The sequence below is a fragment of the Danio rerio genome, chromosome 5 (genome assembly GCF_049306965.1).
Source record: "Danio rerio strain Tuebingen ecotype United States chromosome 5, GRCz12tu, whole genome shotgun sequence".
Classification (NCBI taxonomy): Eukaryota; Metazoa; Chordata; class Actinopteri; order Cypriniformes; family Danionidae; genus Danio; species Danio rerio.
The window spans coordinates 17,234,957-17,255,514 of record NC_133180.1 but is presented as its reverse complement, the minus strand read 5'-3'; the positions used below and the strand labels follow the sequence as shown (position 1 = coordinate 17,255,514).

Sequence of the window (20,558 nt, the reverse complement as noted above, 5' to 3'; positions counted from 1 at the left end):
GCTCGAGATCACTCATGGACAACTTAATGGTATTTGTGGGTTGTGAATGAGGGTCATTTGTCTTCTAAAATAATGATGATTTATATAATTGAGATAGCACTAACCCCATCAGAGAAACATTTTCTCATCTCTTTTTATGATTAATTTTTTTCTCACACTCCCAGAGCTTTAGTTGTATCATTTAATTTAGCATAATTGTATATACAGTCAAAGTTGTAAGTTGAAATTATTAGCCCTCCTGTGAATTTCTCTTTTGTTTTTCAAATATTAATGATGTTTAACAGGGCAAGGAATTTTTCACAGTATTTCCCACAATATTTTTTCTTCAGGAGAAATTGTTTTTTGTTTTATTGCATGTTTTTTTGTTAATAACATTTTGAGGTCAATATTAAGCAATATTTTTTTCATTGTCTACACAACAACCATCGTTATACAATTCATAACAATTAACCTAGTTTTCCTTTAAATTGCACTTTAAGATGAATACTAGTATCTCAAAAAATTCTAGTTAAATATTATGTACTGTATTAGTTGTTTGCTTGGATTTCCTCCAGGTGCTTTGGTTTCCCCCACAGTCCAAAGACTGTGCTGTAGATGAATTGAATAAACTAAATTGCCATGTGTGTGAATGAGTGTGTATGGATGTTTTCAAGTACAACTGGAAGGGTGTCCGGTATGTAAGGGTGCTTTCACACTTGCACTTTTGGTCCGCACCTGGGTTCGTTTATCGTCAGAGTATGGTGCCTTTAGCTAGTGTGAACGTGTCTTCTGAACTCACGAACCGTACCTAATTACACCTAAAAGACGTGGAGTATGGTTCACGGCAACTCCGTTGCGGTTCACTTCTCGTATGAATCCATGATTGAACTTGGGTACAGTTCCAGGCAATTGAACCAAGTGTGAAAGCATCCAAAAACATATACTGGATAAAATGGCGGTTCATTCTGCTGTGGCGACCCCCTATGAATAAACTGACTAACACAAAAGGGAAATGAATGAATGAATGAACAAACTTTGTATCGGCATACGATTTTTGTGAAATGTAAAATTCATTGCTCCTGGTACGTTTCTTTGCACGCTTCGGATGACAAATACACTGGAGGGCGCTATGTAGATTTATTTGCAAATAATAAACTTGTTACATTTTGTGAGAAGGATCTGGCTGCAGAGTTGAACTTGCACCTTCAGGCTTGTACTCTCGAGCTTGCACTCTCAGGCACCCACGCTTACAATGCAAGTGACGTCATTTACAATCGGCACCTGCCCTCTCCTGTCATGTCACTTGCAAGCAACACAAATAAACCAAAAGTCAGTTTCCAGTTTGTTTGCGTTGCCAGTGATGACGTTGTCAAATCATTCTAAGTACTTGTATAGCATGACAGATTTCCTGAACCCCCACCCCCCTCTCCCCGCCACCGAAAATAGGTTCATATATTCATCATATGATTTTATGCTTTAATGTAAATTTACCAAAGTAGGCCACTATTAACATTTATACAAGCAAAGCTTATTATTTATTTATATGAACTATCTGGTCTAAATAGGCACACAAAGTATTCTTCTACAGTTATGCAAAAAAAAAAAAAAACAGGCTAAAGCAAAATTGAATTTTTGTTTTTATTTTAAACATTTTAAGGAGTTGTAGTATTACAACTAGTGGATACAAATTTTGAACTTACAGAAATTATTCTTGAATGACTTGGGAAACTATTCTTTATTCAGCAGGTCCCAGGACGATTGCAAATAACAATGCAGATGTCAATGCAAGTTTTTAACCAAAAAAATCCCTCAGTTTAAGGTTAAGAGTACCCTTAGTAAAAGTTGGTTTGCAAGGAGAGAAAAAAAAAGAAAAAAAGAAAAAGAACTTAAGGCTGTCATTATTTCCCCTCAGTCCTTAGTAACCATTTCCTCTTAAAACATTTAAAGGACCTAATTCAATTTAATTCAGCTTTATTTGGATAGCGCTTTTACAATGTAGATTGTGTCAAAGCAGCTTCACATAAATGGTCATAGTAACTGGAAAAGTGTGGTTCAGTAACTGGAACAGTGTGGTTCAGGTTTCAGTGTTTAAGTTCAGTTCAGTTCAGTTTAGCTCAGTTCAGTGTGATTTAATCATTACTGAGAGGTCAAACACTGAAGAGCAAATTCATCGATGCGTAGTTCTACCAATCCTGAACCATGCGAGGCAGTGGCGACAGCGGAGAGGGAAAAAAAAACTTCACCTGATGGGAGTGAAGAAAAAAAACCTTGAGGGAACCAGACTCAGTTGGGCACGACCATTTTAATTTCTCCGCTGGCCAAAAGTCTTGTGCAGAGCTTTATTTGCCGTGGTTTAGGCTGGAAGATGGCCTCAGTGAAGACTCGTCTGTCCCTGGAGCGTCGCTGGAATCAGACTCATGTTCTCCACTCCCTACGACCATCAGCGCAGCAGCAGCTCAGGATATGGCCTGGTCCCGGATATGGAATCCTTGGGATCATCACGTCGCCGGTCTTGGATCCAATCAGTGACTCCGCATAATCTGAGGACCTCGGGATGAGTATCTGCTCCCTTGAACAAATGACACTCAAAATGCAAGCATTCTCACTCAAATAAAAATGTTTCAGATAAAAGTCTCACAGGACTGTAAATTAGTAATTTAATAAAACCATAAATAAACTAAAACGTGTTGATAAGTTAGCACATCTGCACAGAAATGCATCCATATGAAATCGCAGTTTCAGTGCAGCTTCAAAAGTCTCTACATGATCCCAGCACCCCAGTTTTATAGGTTCTCCAAACATAATGTCGAGATCGAATAGATAAGGGAATGTTTTGACTCGCTTAACAGAAAGAAAACGTCACAGATGATGTGTAACAGAGCTGTTGTAAGGCAAGCATTCACGGTTCGTTACAATCTGTTTACGTTACTATAGCCAATGCGGTGCCCGTCGTCATATGTTGCCAGAAACTGCACAAAATGCTTAGAAAAAAGGCACTTAGGTAAAAGGGTGACAGATTAGAACTTTGTTGCAACGATCTTAATGAAATCCCTTACCTCAGGGATTTTCCCCCTCAGGGACACCTTTAAGATGAATTTCTGAAGGACTTTCATGCAAGCAGCCACAGGTGCATTGTAAATGACGTCACTTGCAGAGGAAGCGCAGTTGCCTGAGCGTGCAAGTCCGAGAGTGCAAACCTGAAGATGCAAGTGCAAATCTGCAGACTCTATTGGCATTTTGTAGCACATTTGTGGACAGGGCTTGTCATACAGATCAACTAATGAACTATCAATGTAAACCCAACCAATAGTGTTTTCAAACGCAAGCATATGAGAAACATGCACTGCGACCACATAGTTATATTAGTTAAACATAAAATAACATAGTTGATTTTGCATTGCTTTTGTCTGTTTTGTGGAACTACTGTATGCTTTACCAGACTCAAACCCAATCGCTCTGCATCACAAATACAACACAGTACAAAGTGAGGTACAGAGCTAACTGACCATGGCAGAAAAGGTGTCCATATGGAGATAGAAAGATAAGGCAAATATGTTAAATTGCAAATCAAAGACTCTGTTAAGTGGTTTTAAGGTAATCATATGGTGTTGTGCATTGAACTGAACAAAAATAATCCTTTATTTGTCAATAATATGTTCCTGTAAATATCTTTACTGTGAAAAGGAACAAAAGTTATTGGCATCATACTGCCCCTGTAACATAAATAGTTGCTATAAACTGCAGTCAACTGTATGTTTATGTAGGTTTTTGCAATTTCACATAAAAGAAGGCTGAAGCATATATTTCCAATAAATCTAGTGTTGGATTGGCTACTTCAAGCACGTGTTACAAATGTAGCTGCCCTTACCAGTATTTTCAACATCTAAGGCTTTCTTGTAAAAACAAACAGGGACATCAGTTTTACTATATCAGCTCAAGCCAGAGATTCAGACAGAGTATCGGATGAGGCAAAATCAATGGCAAGCACGACTTCAGCTGAACATTCACAGTGGTAAGTTTTTATTTTGTAACTCTATCCAAAAATATGACTACAGTACAAATCACTGAAGCCTTGCCTTATTTCTTTGTGTACACTTATATTCATATTTCGTACTGTGATGAAGATGTTCAAGAAAGTATCATCTAGATTTGATATCTGGAGCTGGTTTCTGTTTGTTAGACTAAAGCTTTATAACTCTGCATGCACAAACAGATACATTCCGCACTACAGGAGAAGGATGTTTCAAAGCATTGTGCTGCCTATTTGAGGAATGAATTTGGGAGTTCACACTTGACAGGTTTGGTTCTGGTGTGATTGCTCTGTTAGTGTAGTTCATTTGAGTAAGTGTGAACGCTGCCATCTGAACCTCGGTGTGCACCAACCAAACAGACAGAGATGGATCTTGATAAGCTTCTAAATGAACATTGTTGTGGTTCTATTGAAATATGAGCAAAAACATTGATCAAAGACATCTAAACGAATTGAACAATGTTACAAGATGCAACCTTGAAATAACGCTGTAGCGCATTTTAATATTAGTTCAATACAAGAATCAGAAATCTACCGTTTTTTTTTTTTTTTTTTTCACTTAAAGGCTTAGTTCACCTAAAATCTAAATTCTGTTATTAAGTATTCAACCCCATGAAACATTTGTTCAGCTCCGGGATATAAATGAAGATATTTCAGCTGAAATCTGAGAGCTCCCTCATCCTCCAAAGATAGTATTGGTCCTGATGTATTCAAGACTAAATACAAAAAATAAATGCTCAAAAGAGAATGTATGCCTTCAGTGGTTCAAACACAGATTCACAAGAGCACAGTCACGCTGCTGACCTAATACTTTAGGTGCAGAGGAAGTTACAAGTGGGCATCTAAGTTTATCCATCATTGCACTGCACTGCACTGCACTGCAATGTGTCACTGTGACCATGAACATGCGCAATATACTGACACTAAGGAGAAGAAACTGTTGAATAAAATCATTATTTTGTTTTTTATATGCAAAATAAATATAAATATGCCAAAATATTACCCTACATTAATAATATTCCGATTGAACCACTGCAGGCGTTTTTAAGATGTTTTGTTTGGTGCCTCTAGGGAATTTGAAAGAGCCTTGGTGTCTGAGGGAACTGTCAGATTTCACCTAAAATTACTTAATTTGAATTACGAAGACAAATTAAGGTCAAAGGGGATTGAAACGACATGATGGCAAGTAATTAATAGCATAATTTTCATTTATGGGTGAACTAACCTTTTAGGAGTGGGAGTGGCCATTGTAACATAAATGTGTCGATATCTCCAGTTTCATTCACTGATTTTTAGCCGTACAAAACAATTTATCATTACTCATTCTTATCATATTATTTACATTTGCTGTACACTACCTGACAAAAGTCTTGTCGTGGATCCCAGTTGTAAGAGCAACAAATAATAACCTGTCTTCTAGTTGATCATTTGGAAAAGAGGCAGAAAGTAGGTTTGTCTGATAATTCATCTGTTGAACTGCATCCCAATCATCACACATACTGCAGAAGACCTATTGGAACCCGCATGGACCCAAGATTCTCACAGAAATCAGTCAAGTTTGGTAAAGAAGAAATCATGGTTTGGAGTTACATTCAGTTTGGGGGCATGCGAGAGATCTGCAAAGTGGATGGCAACATCAACAGCCTGAGGAATCAAGACATTTGTGCTCCCCATTACATTACAACCACAAAAGAGGGCAAATTCTTCAGCAGGACAGCACTCCTTCTCAAACTTAAGCCTCCAAATCAAAGTTCCTGAAAGCAAAGAAGGTCAAGGTGCTTCAGAATTGGCCACCCCAGTCACTAGATATGAACATTATTGAGCATGTCAGGGGTAACATGAAATAGGAGGCATTGAAGATGAATCCAAAGAATCTTGATGAACTCTGGGAGTCCTGCAAGAACGCTTATTAATAAGTTATTTGAGTCATTGCAGAGATGTATGGATGCAGTCCTCCAAGCTCATGGGAGTCATACACAATATGAATTCTTTTTTCACTGCAGCATGACTTTATATTCTAAACTGTACATTATTTCTGTTGAGTGACAAGACTTTCGTCTAAACAAAGTCAGACCTTACTGTCCTAATTACAAAATTAAATATCAAAGCATGATCATAGTATATTTTAGTAAAATAAGCGTAGTCTAGAGGCATTTGCCTTTCACATGAGCCACTTCTGATAACAAATGATCAACTAGAAGTCAAGTTATTATTTGTTGTTCCTATATCTTGGATGGGCAGCAAGACTTTTTCAGGTAGTGTATTATCATAGGGTGGTGCATTGGCTCAGTGGGTAGCACTGACACCAAATTTGCTGGTTCGAGTTTGCATGTTCTTCGAGTGTAACGTGGGTTTCCTCTAGGTGCTCCAGTTTCCACCGTAGTCTAAAGACATGTGGTATAGTTGAAATGGATAGACTTAATTGCCAGTAGTATATAAGTGTGTGGGAATGAGACTGCACTGGGAGTTCTGAAAGTGATTGAGGATATTGTCAAACACACTGGTTTGTAGTAGTTTGACTGTTTACTGCCTTGTGTTATTTTTTGTCATTTACCCATAGAGGCGAACCAATCAAAAGTCTTAACACAACTCCCTGGCACAGATCTGACTCTTTTATTGAATTTTTACAAGCTTTTTAAAAATTCTCAACTGATAAAAACACCAGCTTATGTACACACATACTGTAGAACAAGCACATCCACAACAGCACATATCACTGTTATGATAGTGTAGTAAGTATTGTCACAAAATACGCATCATTAAAGAATACAAAAACTCCAACATTTTAATTCTGCTATTATTACTTGTTTCAGATATTTATGAGTTTCCTTCATCTGCTGAACACACAAAAAAAAGATATTCTGAATCCAGTTATGAAGCTGTAACCATTAACTTACATAGTATATGTTTTTCCTACTATGAATTTCAATGGTTACAGGTTTTTAACTTTCTTCAAAATATCTTATTTGGCTTTTAACAGAAAAAAAGAAACTCGTAAAGTTTTATAACCACTTTAAGATTATTAAAAAGTGAGCAAATTTTCATCTCTTTAATGTTTGTCACTGAAATAAGGGCAGAAACCAGAGAGTAAATATACTTTCATAAAGCTTTTGTCTACTGAATACAGAAGGCTACAGTTTTATCTCCAAAATAAATATACTTTATCCACTCATTCAAATTTGACAATATAAAGATTTGAGTGAGAATATATGTATATAGGGTTCAAAAAAATCTAAATACTGAAAAAAAACACCTGCATATCAATGCAAATTACTTTACAATGAACATTACATAACCAAATTTTCAGTTTTGATGTATAGTACAGTAGAAAATACCTCATAATGGAACATTATCTTTACCTAATATTCAAATGATTTTGGCATAAAAGAACATTTAAGAGAAGAAACGTCTAAACAGGACTGACTTTACAAAACCTCTTCAGCCTAAATTGTCTCAACTGATTTGCTAATGATCTGTCATTTTTCCTTCTGCTAATTCCCCTTTCTGTTAAAGGTCTTTTCTTGTCACTGAAAGGGTACAATCTATAGAGCCTGTTGGATTGTCCAATTGTTCAGTGAGCGGAGGGTCCAGACATTGATCTGTTCTTCTGTCAAGAGCTTTCTTGTTGGAAACACTTTTGACAGCGTCTAGAAAATGGTCCTTTAAGAAGAACTCTCTTTCAAGATGAATGTGGAAAAGGCACCGGCGAGGTAGTTTCACTTCCATTATTGAAATGATCTATGTGTATGGAACCAAAGGTCAAAGCATTTGTCAGGGGTACTTGAACACTGACGTCTAATAGTGAGTTTACAGGCACTTCGCTTCCTATTTAAGAGTTGTCCTTCACTGCTGAGCATCAACTTTGGCAAAAATCTGTCTTAAAAGCGCCAAGATGGCATTTTTAGTACACTTTGCAAGCTTAAATTACATTAATGCTCTTAAAATCAGCATAAAACACAAACTGGCTTGCTTATAATTTAATGTTTTGTGTTCTTAACTAAATAACGTTAAAAATACATTTAATAACTGTACATTACAATGTCTTACATTGGTTGAACAAACATATATTTCTAGTTACACATAAAATCATGGAAAAAATATATGTGAACTTAAGTTTAAGCAAAATATTCATATGTGAGCCTAGACTAAACCAGTTAATTTTTTTGAAAATAAAATGTATACATCTTAGGGTTGTGTTGATCGCAATACTCAGCCCCACCCCCATTGCAGCAGCAACCCGCTCGCAAAAAAATACACACGTATAAATATTTCTTCATTTTAAAATGTCATTTTATAACGAAAATGATTCATGTCCATACTGGCGTTTCATCTAGCATTTCTGAAAAGCCCTCCTTCCACAGTATACTCCAGAAAACTGAAAACGCACGTCACATGGTCACACACACCACACACACAGGCATGCGCTGCAGCATACCCACACGTCTGAGATCCAGGCAGTCAGTGGGTGCTTTGAGCACAAAACCCCAGAGAGCAGTGCACCTCAGACAGTTTATCAAGGTTGTAATAGTTGTTAAATGTGAAATTTAATTAATATTGTCTCTATCTAACGACTCTTCTGCCTTTTGAATCTATCAGGTAACATGTCACAGCTTCAGTACACTGCTTCAATGTTTCCCTTTCACGCTTGTACTTAATCATTTTAGCGAAAACCTCAGACACTGTTGGTTGCTTCCTGTTGGTTGCGCACCTTGTTTACCAACCAAGTTTGTCGATGCCGTTATAATGACACCAATCACTCTGCCTATTCATGCCAGAGCCCTGTGGAAAAACTGATTGACTGGTGGTAAATTATGTGTAACTTATCTTTATTTATGGTTTGGTTATGGGTAAAACAATGACCATGGGTCATAATTTCAAAATTGTAAGGTGATTATATAGATCTACATTCATGATTTAACATAAATTAGCATGCCAAAAAAAATTATGGCGTTTTCTTTGCATAGCAAATTAACAGACTGTTGTATAAAAAAAATGTAAATAACAAATGCAAAAATTGCACGTCCTCAAATGTCAAATGTCAGATTTTAATAAAACACTTGAGCATTGAGTAAAGATGACTTTATGACAAAGACAGTGCATGTGGGCAGAAAGTTGCAGAGGGTTGAGAACCGCTATGCTGGATTCAGTGATTGGTGCACGTATCCCCTACTGCTTTGAAGGCTCAGACAGCTCACTAGTCACTATGTGTGTGCGTAGTAATAGCCATCACGTGTGCTCATTATAACTATGCCGATCAAACTGAATACAGTCTTACACCAACCACACATGGTGGGCAAAAATCATGTTAGATTACAAACAACCCAATGAGATGTTTAGCATGTGTGCTAAATTTTTTCCTGAGGCGATTTAAACCAGAATACATAATGACACTCTATCGAACATATCTATGATAAGGAATGCGATTACTTACTGCGTTATTAAAGCAAAGCAATACCACATGAAGAAAGGACGGACTTTGAAGGAATAAACAAGCTCCGTAATAGTGCTCTGGACAAGTCTGAACAAGTTCTGCCCATGCATGTGCGAGGCAAGCAGTTCTCTACAATTATGTAACTAATTGGATTAAAGATATCGGTCTAATTTTGATATCGGATCGACAATGATAACATTAAAAATAGCATTCATCGGCTGCCGATGTATCGTGCATCATATCCGTCACATAAAAGCTGAATAAATAGAATAGTAGTTTATCTAGTTGTAGCTTAGATACATCTAAAAATATAGAATCTGGGGGTTAAAAACCCTGATACGTTTAAAGTTATAAAAATTAAGTGCTTAGCAATAAAAATTATTAATTAAAAGCTAAATTTTATTATATTTACAGTAGGAAAATTACTAAATATCTGCATGGAACATGATGTCTACTTAATAGTCCAATGGTTTTTATCATAAAAGAAAAATTGATCATGTTGACTCATGTATATTTGGCTATTTCCTACAGGTTTTGTGGTCCTGGTTTACATATTTCAATGTAACTCAGAAGACCTGCATATCCAGGTTCATTTGAAATACAATCTAATTCTAGAGCAGTTTTAAATGAATAGCCAATCAGACTGTGCAGACAGGATAATCTCATCACAAATGGCAGCTCCACAATCTTCATTTAATAAAACCAGATCAGGGCAACCTGACGAATCGCACTGCTGGATCCTCAATAACAAGAAAAGCACTAAGCACCTCCTGTCTGTGTCTCTGCACTTAGAAAAAAGCCATACTGCAATGTCCAATCACTTCACATCACCTTTTGTACAACAGACACAAGCGTCATATTAGACTGTTTATACCCCTTGAAAACCCTCAAGTGCTTCAATGAGCCTCTGGTATGCGCATGTATATAGATTAAAGTGTCAATGAATGATATCAGACGTAATGTGCTGGAAAAAAAAAACGAAATTGCATCTATGTGTGTTTTCCTTGAAAATCAAAAGCATGCCTTTGAGAAAAAGATGCCTGCGTCACAACAATGAAGATGCTGAGAGTGTTGTACCTGTTTGGTTTTACTGTACACGGTTAAATGAACACTCAACCTTTGGAATAGGCTCGTTTTATATCTCCACTAAAGTTAAACAGTTATGCTTTACCATATTTGGTCTCACATTATATTATGTGGCCTTAATGTACTTGCATCAAAACAATAAATAGAGTGCACTGACTGTGTTGGTAATCTATTTCAGAAGACCCCTGGTGCTCTTGAGGTGGGATATGGGTAAGGATAAGGATACGTTTGGTGGTATGGGTAGGTTTAAGGGTGGGTTAAGGTGTAAGGCAGTGCTGTCCAAACTCGGTCCTGGAGGGCCGGTGTCCTGCAGATTTTAGCTCCAACTTACCTCATCACACCTGCATGGATGTTTCTAGAAAGCCTAGAAAGAGCTTGATTAGCTAGCCCAGGTGTGTCTGATTGGGGTTGGAACTAAACTTTGCAGGACACCACCCCTCCAGGACCGAGTTTGGACACCCCCATGTGTAAGGGATAGTCAACAGTGTAATTACCCTGCTGAAAAATCCAGCTTAAACCAGCCTAGGCTGGTTGACTGGTTTTAGCTGGTTGACCAGCCTGGTTTTAGAAGGGTTTTGGCCATTTCCAGCCTGGTCTTAGCTGGTCAGGCTGGAAAATGACCAGCTAAATCCAGCTAAAACCAGCTTGACCAGCCTGGTTTAAGATGGACATAGCTGGTTTTGGCTGGGCTCCCAGCCTGGCTAAGCTGGTCAAGCTGGTTTTACCTGGACATCTCCCAGCCTGACCAGCTAAGACCAGGCTGGAAATGGCTAGAAATGGCTGGAAACCAGCCTGGAAATGGCCAAAACCCCTCTAAAACCAGCCTGGCCGACCAGCTAAAACCAGCCAACCAGCCTAGGCTGGTTTAAGCTGTTTTTTCAGCAGGGTAAAGATGCAATTACAGACATTAATTACACACGTAATTACAAGCTGGTTTTTAATTAATGATACGTACAATGTAAAAACATATTTACCCAAAAAAACACTGTAACAATTTCTGTGTAAGTACATATTAGTTAACGCCATCTAATATAAAGCATTGCGCTCAATAATTGAAATAATTATTAAAATTAAAAAAAAATTAGCCACTTATGTAACAAGTTTATCATGTTTTGACATGTTTTGATTATTGAAGAAAACAATTGCATACGTCTTGTCGCCTATCCAAGTTTTAGGATCAACAAATAATAACTTAACTTCTAGTTGATCATTTGCTAACAGAAGTGGTTTATATGAAAGGCAAAGGTCTGTAGATTACGCGTATTTTGCCAAAATAAAATATGATCGTGCCTTGATTTTTTATTAATTTATTTGGACAGTAAGGTCTGACTTTGCTTAGACCAAAGTCTTTTCACCTAACAGAAATAATGTGCAGTATAGAATATAAAGTCATGGTGCAGTGGAAAAAGAAATTATTGATTTCTGTGAGGATTGTGGGTCCATGCGGGCTTCAATAGGTCTTCTGCAGTGTTTGTGATGACTGGGATGCAGTTCAACAGCCAATACATTAGATAAATCTACCTTCTGCCACTTTTTTGAATGACCAACTAGAAGTCAAGTTAATATCTGATGCTCTAACAACTTTTTGGGATTGACGACAAGGCTTTTGTCATGTAGTATGTATTTATATATATATATATATATATATATATATATATATATATATATATATATATATATATATATATATATATATATATATATATATATATATATAGCTGAAAAGAAAGTATGCAGGTTAAAAATACAAATTTATAACTTGCATTAGTTGAGTCTTTACAATGCATTTTAACTCTTCAAAGTGAAAGTGATTTTTTTGTGATTTAAATGTTCTTAATTTGAATCTTCTTTGAATGTTCTCTTAGTCATGGAAACCTTTGGTTGGAAAACCAAATGTGGTTGATTGCATAGTGGCAACATGTTGTTTTTTTCCTTTTTTTTTTTTACTAAAGTCTTAATAAAAAAATAGTAACATTATATTTTATATTACATTCATTTTACATGTAATTTAACTAAATGTATGCAATAAAATATTAATTTATTGTCTAATCAGGTTTACCATTATGTTGTAGCTCATTCTAATTGGTTTAACTGGTGGTCCTATAACTCCCTTATACACCACAATGCGTAGTCATCTTAAAAATAAGACAGCTTTACAATAATGATTTATAGATTTCCCTCCCAGCTGTTTTAGCAGCAACCTGAGAGCATAAGATAAAGCTGGAAAGTTGAAAACCACCAAAGCACTGCCCACAAATGGTATTTACTGTACACCCAGACACGCTGTAAACCATATTCCCCATTGACTTTACTGTCATGTCAACAGAAAAACAGCCCCTTTGTTCAGATGAAAAGCAACACCATTTGAAGCCACAGTATTTTTTGCATTAAAATATCTGAAAAACACTAGAATAGTGTTATATGTTGCTGACTTATGTTCTTACATAAGCTACATTACCCTAAATGTTTCAAAGAATGTACAAATTCAGAAAAATATGCGATTTTAACAAGTCACACAAACCATATATTGCATTGCCATAATAATGACATCATAACCCTTAATTTCCAGATTGTTTTTAAACACCAAAACACTAAAGATTATGTTTTAATTAACAAAATAGAAGATGAAACTCTGATTGGTTTAATGCACATTATGCTAAAAACACACCCATAACTCATTAAGAGAATAAGCACGACCCTTTTAGACCATTTTTGACCCTGCCAGTCCTACACCACCCAACCTGCTCCAAGCTGAGATCGCACCGGTGCCTCTCCACAGGAGAGTCGGTTGCTCTAACAAGGAGGCTAAAGAACATGGCCTCTAAAATTAGTCGCTAAAGCACCTTTTCGGGTTTAGAGAAATGAGCTTTACCTACACAGCATTTAACTAGCTGGCCTCTGTTAAGATCATTCCACTAAACGTCACTCCTGTCCAGGTCACGGCACCAATGTAATCCTACCGGTCATATACCACCCAACCTGCTCCGAGCTGGGATCAGACCGGCAACTCCCCATGTGGCAGTTGATTGCTGTAACAAGGAGGCTAATGACCATGGCCTCTAGCATCGGTCACTAAGAAAAAGTATGAGGTTTACTTATTCCACCCAACTCACCCAACCCACCCAACTCATTCCAAGCTGGGATCAAACATGGGAGTCGGTTGCTCTAACAAGGATGCTAAAGACCATGGCCTCTAGCATCTGTCGCTAGAGTGAATTTTACCTCCACAGCATTTTACTAGCTGGCCTCTGTTACACATGCACCAGCACACAGACTCACTTTCATATTTTGCACCATCCAATTTAGACATCATGCTTAGATCATTGAAATAAAGCCCTCGGTAAAAGCATCATCAAACTACACCTTTTGTTATGAATATGTGCCCTCTAGTGGCGAAAATTATATACTGTGTCTTTAGATTCAATGGTTAATCTGACATTCTGTTTTGACATCACACACTGTTGACCTTACGGCTGGTTTATACTTTTGCGTCGAGCGATCGGCGTGACCAACGGCACCTGCCTTGGGTGTTGCCGTGCATTTATATTTCTGCGTGCTGTTTGTATTGCTCTGACATAGCACTTCTGAAATGCTTGCTGGAAGTGAGGTTTTTATGTTTCTCTGTGTCAATTTTCTTTACCGGTGTTTATTTTTTAATACCTTAATATACAGATAGCTAAAACTTGTTCATTCAGAGGCTGGAACCGGCGGACGTGCAACAATCATAAGATAAACACAAATCAAAAGTTTCCATCTGGACCTCCTTCACAGGACTCGACACTAAACACTCGCTGTACTGTCATGAACACAATTGTTTGTCGAGCAAGTCTTCTGATGTTTCTAACTCCTAGTCATTTCCCCCATAGACAAATGAATCGGAAGTTCTAAACAATCGCAGAAAAGAGCTCACTTCCACTTCCACTAGGCCAATAGAACAATGGCTGACCAGATGTACTTGTAAAGTGACTGGGATGCTGACAACAGAGGGATCCAAACAACTGTCATCCCTCCCGTTTTTCCTGGGATTCTCCCGTATTTTACAGTTCTATCCCGATATCATGCCGTAAAGGTATTTTCCCGTTTTTCTCCTTTATTTTCAGTCTTTCTCTGAAGGGTAGCTATAAACATTACAGAGCTGCTCTTCCCTATACACAACCCATACCACCGAATCAACAGGGGCAGCCCCTTGCTCCCCAACTCCCGACTCCACAACCCTCCTGACTCCTCCCGACTTAAATGTGAGTCTGTTCTGTGCTTTAGCTTTATTTAGGCATGAAAACACTGAAATAAATATTTAAAAATGGCAGGATTCCCTTTCCTTTTCATTACAGGTGCAGTCGTCCCTCCTATGCAGTCTTCAAAACAGTCATATATGCGGTGCGTGACTGCCTGACTGTCTATCATATCATGATGATATACCTTATTATAATGAGCATATCCCTTATTTTCACATCCAAGTGTTGAGAGCAGGGCTTAATTTGTGCCAGAACATGCCGGATCCGGCACCTCTGAAATCTAATCCGGCACCTCATTTTACTGATCCCCCTCCTCAACTGCCCTCCTCCTCCATCCAGCTGTTCACTTTTACTTTCCCAACTCCCGACTCCACAACCCTCCTGACTCCTCCCGACTCCCCAACCCTCTTCACTTTTGCCCATGACACAGCTCCACCATCCACCGTACCAACCATCAACACCCCAACCCCCCTCATGATCAGGCAAGCAATGGTCAACACCGGGGAAAACAGATGTATACAGGAAATCCAGAGTCGTGGTCAGCACAGGCAGGCAGCAGGCAATGTAAACAAACAAAACAAGGCGAGGGTCAAAAACACAGTAAGGCAAGGAAAACACATCGTAAACAAGACTATGAGTGTCAATGAGTGTCTCAAAGTGAGCCGTATATATATAAAGTGTAATCAGTCCATGAGCAGCATCAGCTGTGGGAGTGTAATCAATGGAGACTTGGAGCAGGTGTGTGTGTGTTGCATGACAAGATTGTAGTCTGTGTAAATGTGAATGTTCTGTCCTGCAATCTATGATTGTTAGATTGCTGTTAATCTTGACAGTACTATTCAATCTCATAACAATTTACTACAGCCATATGTGAAAGTGAAAGCAGCGAAGTCAATGTATTACACATAGTACTCCGTTTTTTTCTTTTGCAACATAATCCTCCTGGACTTAAAGGACACAAGCTCCTCAGACGTGTCACAGTGAATCAGGCTCTGTCAGCATGGCAGACTGGCTGCAGGTGTATTGACCCTATTCTCGGTCTGGAGGAATGATGTCCAGCATGGACTCAGATTGTCAGTCTTAATTTCAGCCGTGCGATGGACACGTCCGGAGAGCCGCCTTGACATTCGAGTGAAGGAAGTTGCCAGTGCAGTTTAGTACTGAATGATGTGTATTTCACTGAGGAGTGGTATTAAATGAGCAACAGCGTGGAACATTTATGATTAGATGGAAAGATGACGTGACACGATGCTGAGTGACAGCAGCGCCCTGCAGCTTTATATGGCACTTTTCTAGTTATTGGATAGAACTATTATAAAGGTAATTTATTGGAAATACTCTTTTTCATTTAAAAAATCATTTAAAAATAATGATTTTGTTTAAAATAGTGCAGATTTTATTACCAGTAAAAGCATCATTACTGGCCTGTACAGTCTTTTAGACCACATTCTGAGATTTCAAAAAAAAAAGAAGCACAAGATGTTCTCCTAAACCCAAAAATCATGACTCAGACATATTTACCTTAAATTGATATTTTGAATTAATGAATAAATTAACTAATGATTTGTGATTATTTTGAATTTTTTTTTTTGTTAAAATTAATGTACATTAATTAAATAATTAATTAATTTTAAAGTAAAAGAAAAAAAGAAATTTGCTTTGCAGTCTTGGGCTTCTGGATAAATTGTAGGAATATATTGAAATAATTCAAAATATTAAAATAAATATTAATTTTGAGTGTTGTCTCAAACATATTGTACCTTTAATTTATTGAAATTAATTAATTAACTAATTAATTTGTAATCATTTTGGATGTGTTTTAGTGAAGAATAAATAAATACATTTTTAAGTGAAAGAAGAAAGAAATTCAGATATATTTTACCTTAAATTGATATTCTAGAAATTAATGAATTAATAAACTAATAATTTGAGATCATTTTAAATATGTTTTAGTTCAAATTGATGCACAGGAATAAATAAATAGATTTTTAAGTGAAAGAAGAAAGAAATTCTCTTGCAGTCTTGGACTTGTGGGAATATATTGAAATATATAAACAAAAAATGTAGAAGCATCATCACTGGTCTGTACAGTTTTTTATGCATATAAAGTGGGGTCTGAAAGTCTTAGACCACATTCTGAGATTTCCAAAAAAGCACAAGATGTTCTCTAAATCCCCAAAATCATGTTGAACGTGCTATAAATGCTACAAATGTTGAAATAAATTATTTAACATAATAAAAATGCATTAGTGGTCTTAGATTTTTTAATGTGTTTATGTTAAATTGATGTATTAAATACATTTTGAAATAAAGAAATACATTACATCATTTTAGGCTACATTTTAGTATAAATGGATGTACTAAAATAAATACAAAAATATAAAAATAAATATTAATTTCGCTTGTTGTCTCGGACATATTTTACCTTAAACTGATTTATTGAAATTAATGAATTAATTAACCACTAATTTGTGATTATTTTGAATGTGCTTTAGTTCAAATTAATGTACAAACATAAATACATGCATGCATGCATAAATAAATAAATAAATAAATGAATGAATAAATAAATAAATAAATAAATAAATAAATGAATGAATGAATGAATGAATGAATGAATGAATGAATGAATGAATGAATGAATGAATGAATGAATGAATGAATGAATAAATAAATAAACAATTTTTTAATAAAATGAAATTTGAAATTTAAAATGAAATGAAATTTACTTGCAGTCTTGGACTTCAGGATAAAGGAATATATTGAAATATATAAACAAAAAAGTAGAAAAATAAATAAAATAAAATAGGAAATACATAAAAAGCAACCAAGAAGGACAGTGATCCAGACATTTGGGCACATTTGATCTTAAATTAATGTACTGAAGAGTAAATTAAATAATACAAATACAAATAAAATAGGAAATACATAAAAAGAAACCAGACTTTTGGGCACATTTGATCTTAAATTCATGTACTGAACAGTAAATTAAATAATACAAATACAAATAATTAGAAATTCAGCAGGGGGTTCACTCTTCTGGGATACAGTTTAGCTCACTGTAACTGGATGTAGCCATTGAAACGAATCAATCAATGAATTAAAAACTCACCAGTGGTCTCAGACATATGTACATTTAAAGAAATGCATTAAGTAGTCATTTGCTTCTTAAACTGTGCCCAATATACTTTATTAACTCCACGAAGATTTTCCAAAGTCACTTCATATTTAAGCACATCACTAAAACAACTATGAAAAGAAGAAGCCAAGCTGCACTCACCTGTCCACACTGATCACGCACAGCGTCATGATGGACGCGGTGCAGCACATCACATCCATGCCGATGAAGATATTGCAGAAGACCTCTCCAAACAGCCACTTTCCCCCGGTCAGGTCGGTCACGATCACAAACGGCATCACCACGATGGCCACGGAGAGATCGGCCACGGCCAGGGACACAAGCAGATAGTTGGAGGGCTGTCGGAGCTTCTTGACCACGCACACGGCGATAACCACCAGCATATTCCCAATCACCGTCACGGTGGTGATGATGGCCAGCATCAAGCCGATGACGATCTTCTCCGCCGCGGTGAAGTCCAGCAGCTGCTCCCCGCAGGATTTGTTCCACATGGCCATCGAGATGTTGTAGAAGAAGTGTGAGGAACCATTGAGAACTTCCGACGCGACCTCGGGGTGAGTGAACGAGAAGAAATCAAGCGAGGAGTTGAACATCATCCCTGCGCCTGATGATGGTGGTGGTGATGGTGATGATGAAGAGCTCGCCAAGAGTGCGCTCCGTGCGCCAAACGCATGCTGAAGCGAGCGCGGATCCGGGGTGTTTTCCAGCTTTCCAAAAGAGAGAAAAGAAAAAAAGTCGTACGGATGCAACCGAGAAAAACTTCAATAAAGAGGGAGGACAATCGCTGTGGTTTGGCTGGAGAGACTGTACGCGCTTGACTTGATGGAAGTGACAGTTGTGTTCTTCTTGCGGGGAAGCGTGTGAGAATTGCGCACTCTAGTAGGTTAAACGCGTAACTTTCTCATCAAAGGCAAGCGGAAGGTCTCGGCTCCACCTACATTAAGATGTTTTTCTTGCTTCTATTTCGGTGGAAGCGCAAGTCTGTTTTTAAATGTTTGCTTTCTAGGATCTGTGGGCTATCTCTCTCCCACTTCAGTTCTCAGGAATAGCGCTGTTGTTTTTTTTTTTCTTTTCCTTTTTTGTTTAGCCTATTTATTTTTTATTAGTTTTCGCTTTGTTGCATAACTTGAATTACATGACTAGGCTACTGTTTTTTCTGAGGGTTGTATGTTGGCGTATCTTAGAAATAATGATTGCAAAGGGGGAAGATGCAATGAAATGACTGAATTTGACTAATGTCACTAATAAATACTCGAATAAACACACAAGAAAATACTAAACTACTCTTTATGCAGCATCATGATCATGACAGCTGGCATAATCAGAGATGGGTTTGTAAACAAATAGCAAAAAAACGTGTTTATCTTAATAAGTAATATAAAGTATGTGTAAAGAGCCTGTACTTGCCTAATAACAACTTAGCTATGATAGCCTAGTTGAATTTGAACTCAACTTGAACTCGAGTTTTTAAACCGGTTAAAATTTCTTTCTGTTTCTCAGCAGGCACACAACGTCATTTTAATTGTAAATATATACAAAGTTACTCCAGCAATATACATCTCACAACAATTATGAATAAAAAAAAAAATTAAAAATGAGTGAAATTATATTAGTTATACAATCAATGAATAAACAGATGCCTAAAACAAATAAATAGGTAAGATAATAATAAAAAAATAACATTTACTTAATCAAATTTTTTTAAGCTTTTCTTTTTTAATGTTACATAGTGTAGTATATGTTTAATTTCCTTTATAAAATGTTCACAATTAAAAAGTAATATTATTAGCTGTATAAGAATATAAGTTCACTTATTGAATTAATTCCATCTTGTAGTAAAGCAAATATGACCATATAATCTAATTAGTATTAGTGTCATCATAAGATGTTAAAATTAGGTTAGATTTAGGTCGTGACTTCAGGTGACCAAAATTGAATGTCTAGTTAGCATCTAAGGACATAATTTTGACATCCAATAACGACCCCAATGACGTTGATATTTAGTTGATTTTAGGTTGTGTTGGAAAGTGATCAAAATCCATGCCAACATATTAAACCAATATCATATTGATATTGGTTATGAAGACCAAATGGATGAAGAAGTTAGCGAGTCACATTGTGGAGTTGCTAAATTTTGAATATAATATAATATAATATAATATAATATAATATAATATAATATAATATAATATAATATAATATAATATATCAAGTTAATTGGTTGTGGATAAATTTGTAGAAAACACTTAATGAAAATGTTCTCTGGTAAATATTTCCGCCATCTTGCCAACAACATTTCGTTGTTACATCTCACATGGTTCAATGGTATCTCAATAACTGCATGTTACACCTCTAAACAACTACAAGTTATGCTCCTTCATGTTATGCCCCCATCTTGCAATCCGCAGACAGATACACTTGCTTAAGGCCAAGTTTAAGTTCTCAAGTATGTAAGGCGATTGGTCATAAATCTTGAATTTTGAAAACAAAACAATTGAAATTACATCGTATAAGCACATAATATGATGTTAAAGGGTCATTTCTTTAATTTTAAAGAGGTGTTTGCTTTTGTTTTACATAATTGTGCTTTTTTGTGCTTTGTTAGAATCTGCATTGTGTTGACATCGCTGGTTGTGACACCACAGTAATTGGTGCCAT

The 20,558-nt window shown here is 36.6% G+C and overlaps 1 protein-coding gene across 1 annotated transcript in view; it reads right to left on the bottom strand.

Annotated features, from left to right (window-relative positions):
- Nucleotides 1–19,468, bottom strand: part of htr7c (5-hydroxytryptamine (serotonin) receptor 7c) — an 86,777-nt gene extending 67,309 nt beyond the window's left edge. Inside the window, exon 1 of the mRNA XM_002661973.8 lies at nucleotides 18,042–19,468. Within this exon, the coding sequence (XP_002662019.5) occupies nucleotides 18,042–18,496 (455 nt within the window). The 5' untranslated portion in view covers nucleotides 18,497–19,468. The remainder of the gene's footprint in view (nucleotides 1–18,041) is intronic.
- Between the last annotated feature and the right edge of the window lie 1,090 nt (nucleotides 19,469–20,558).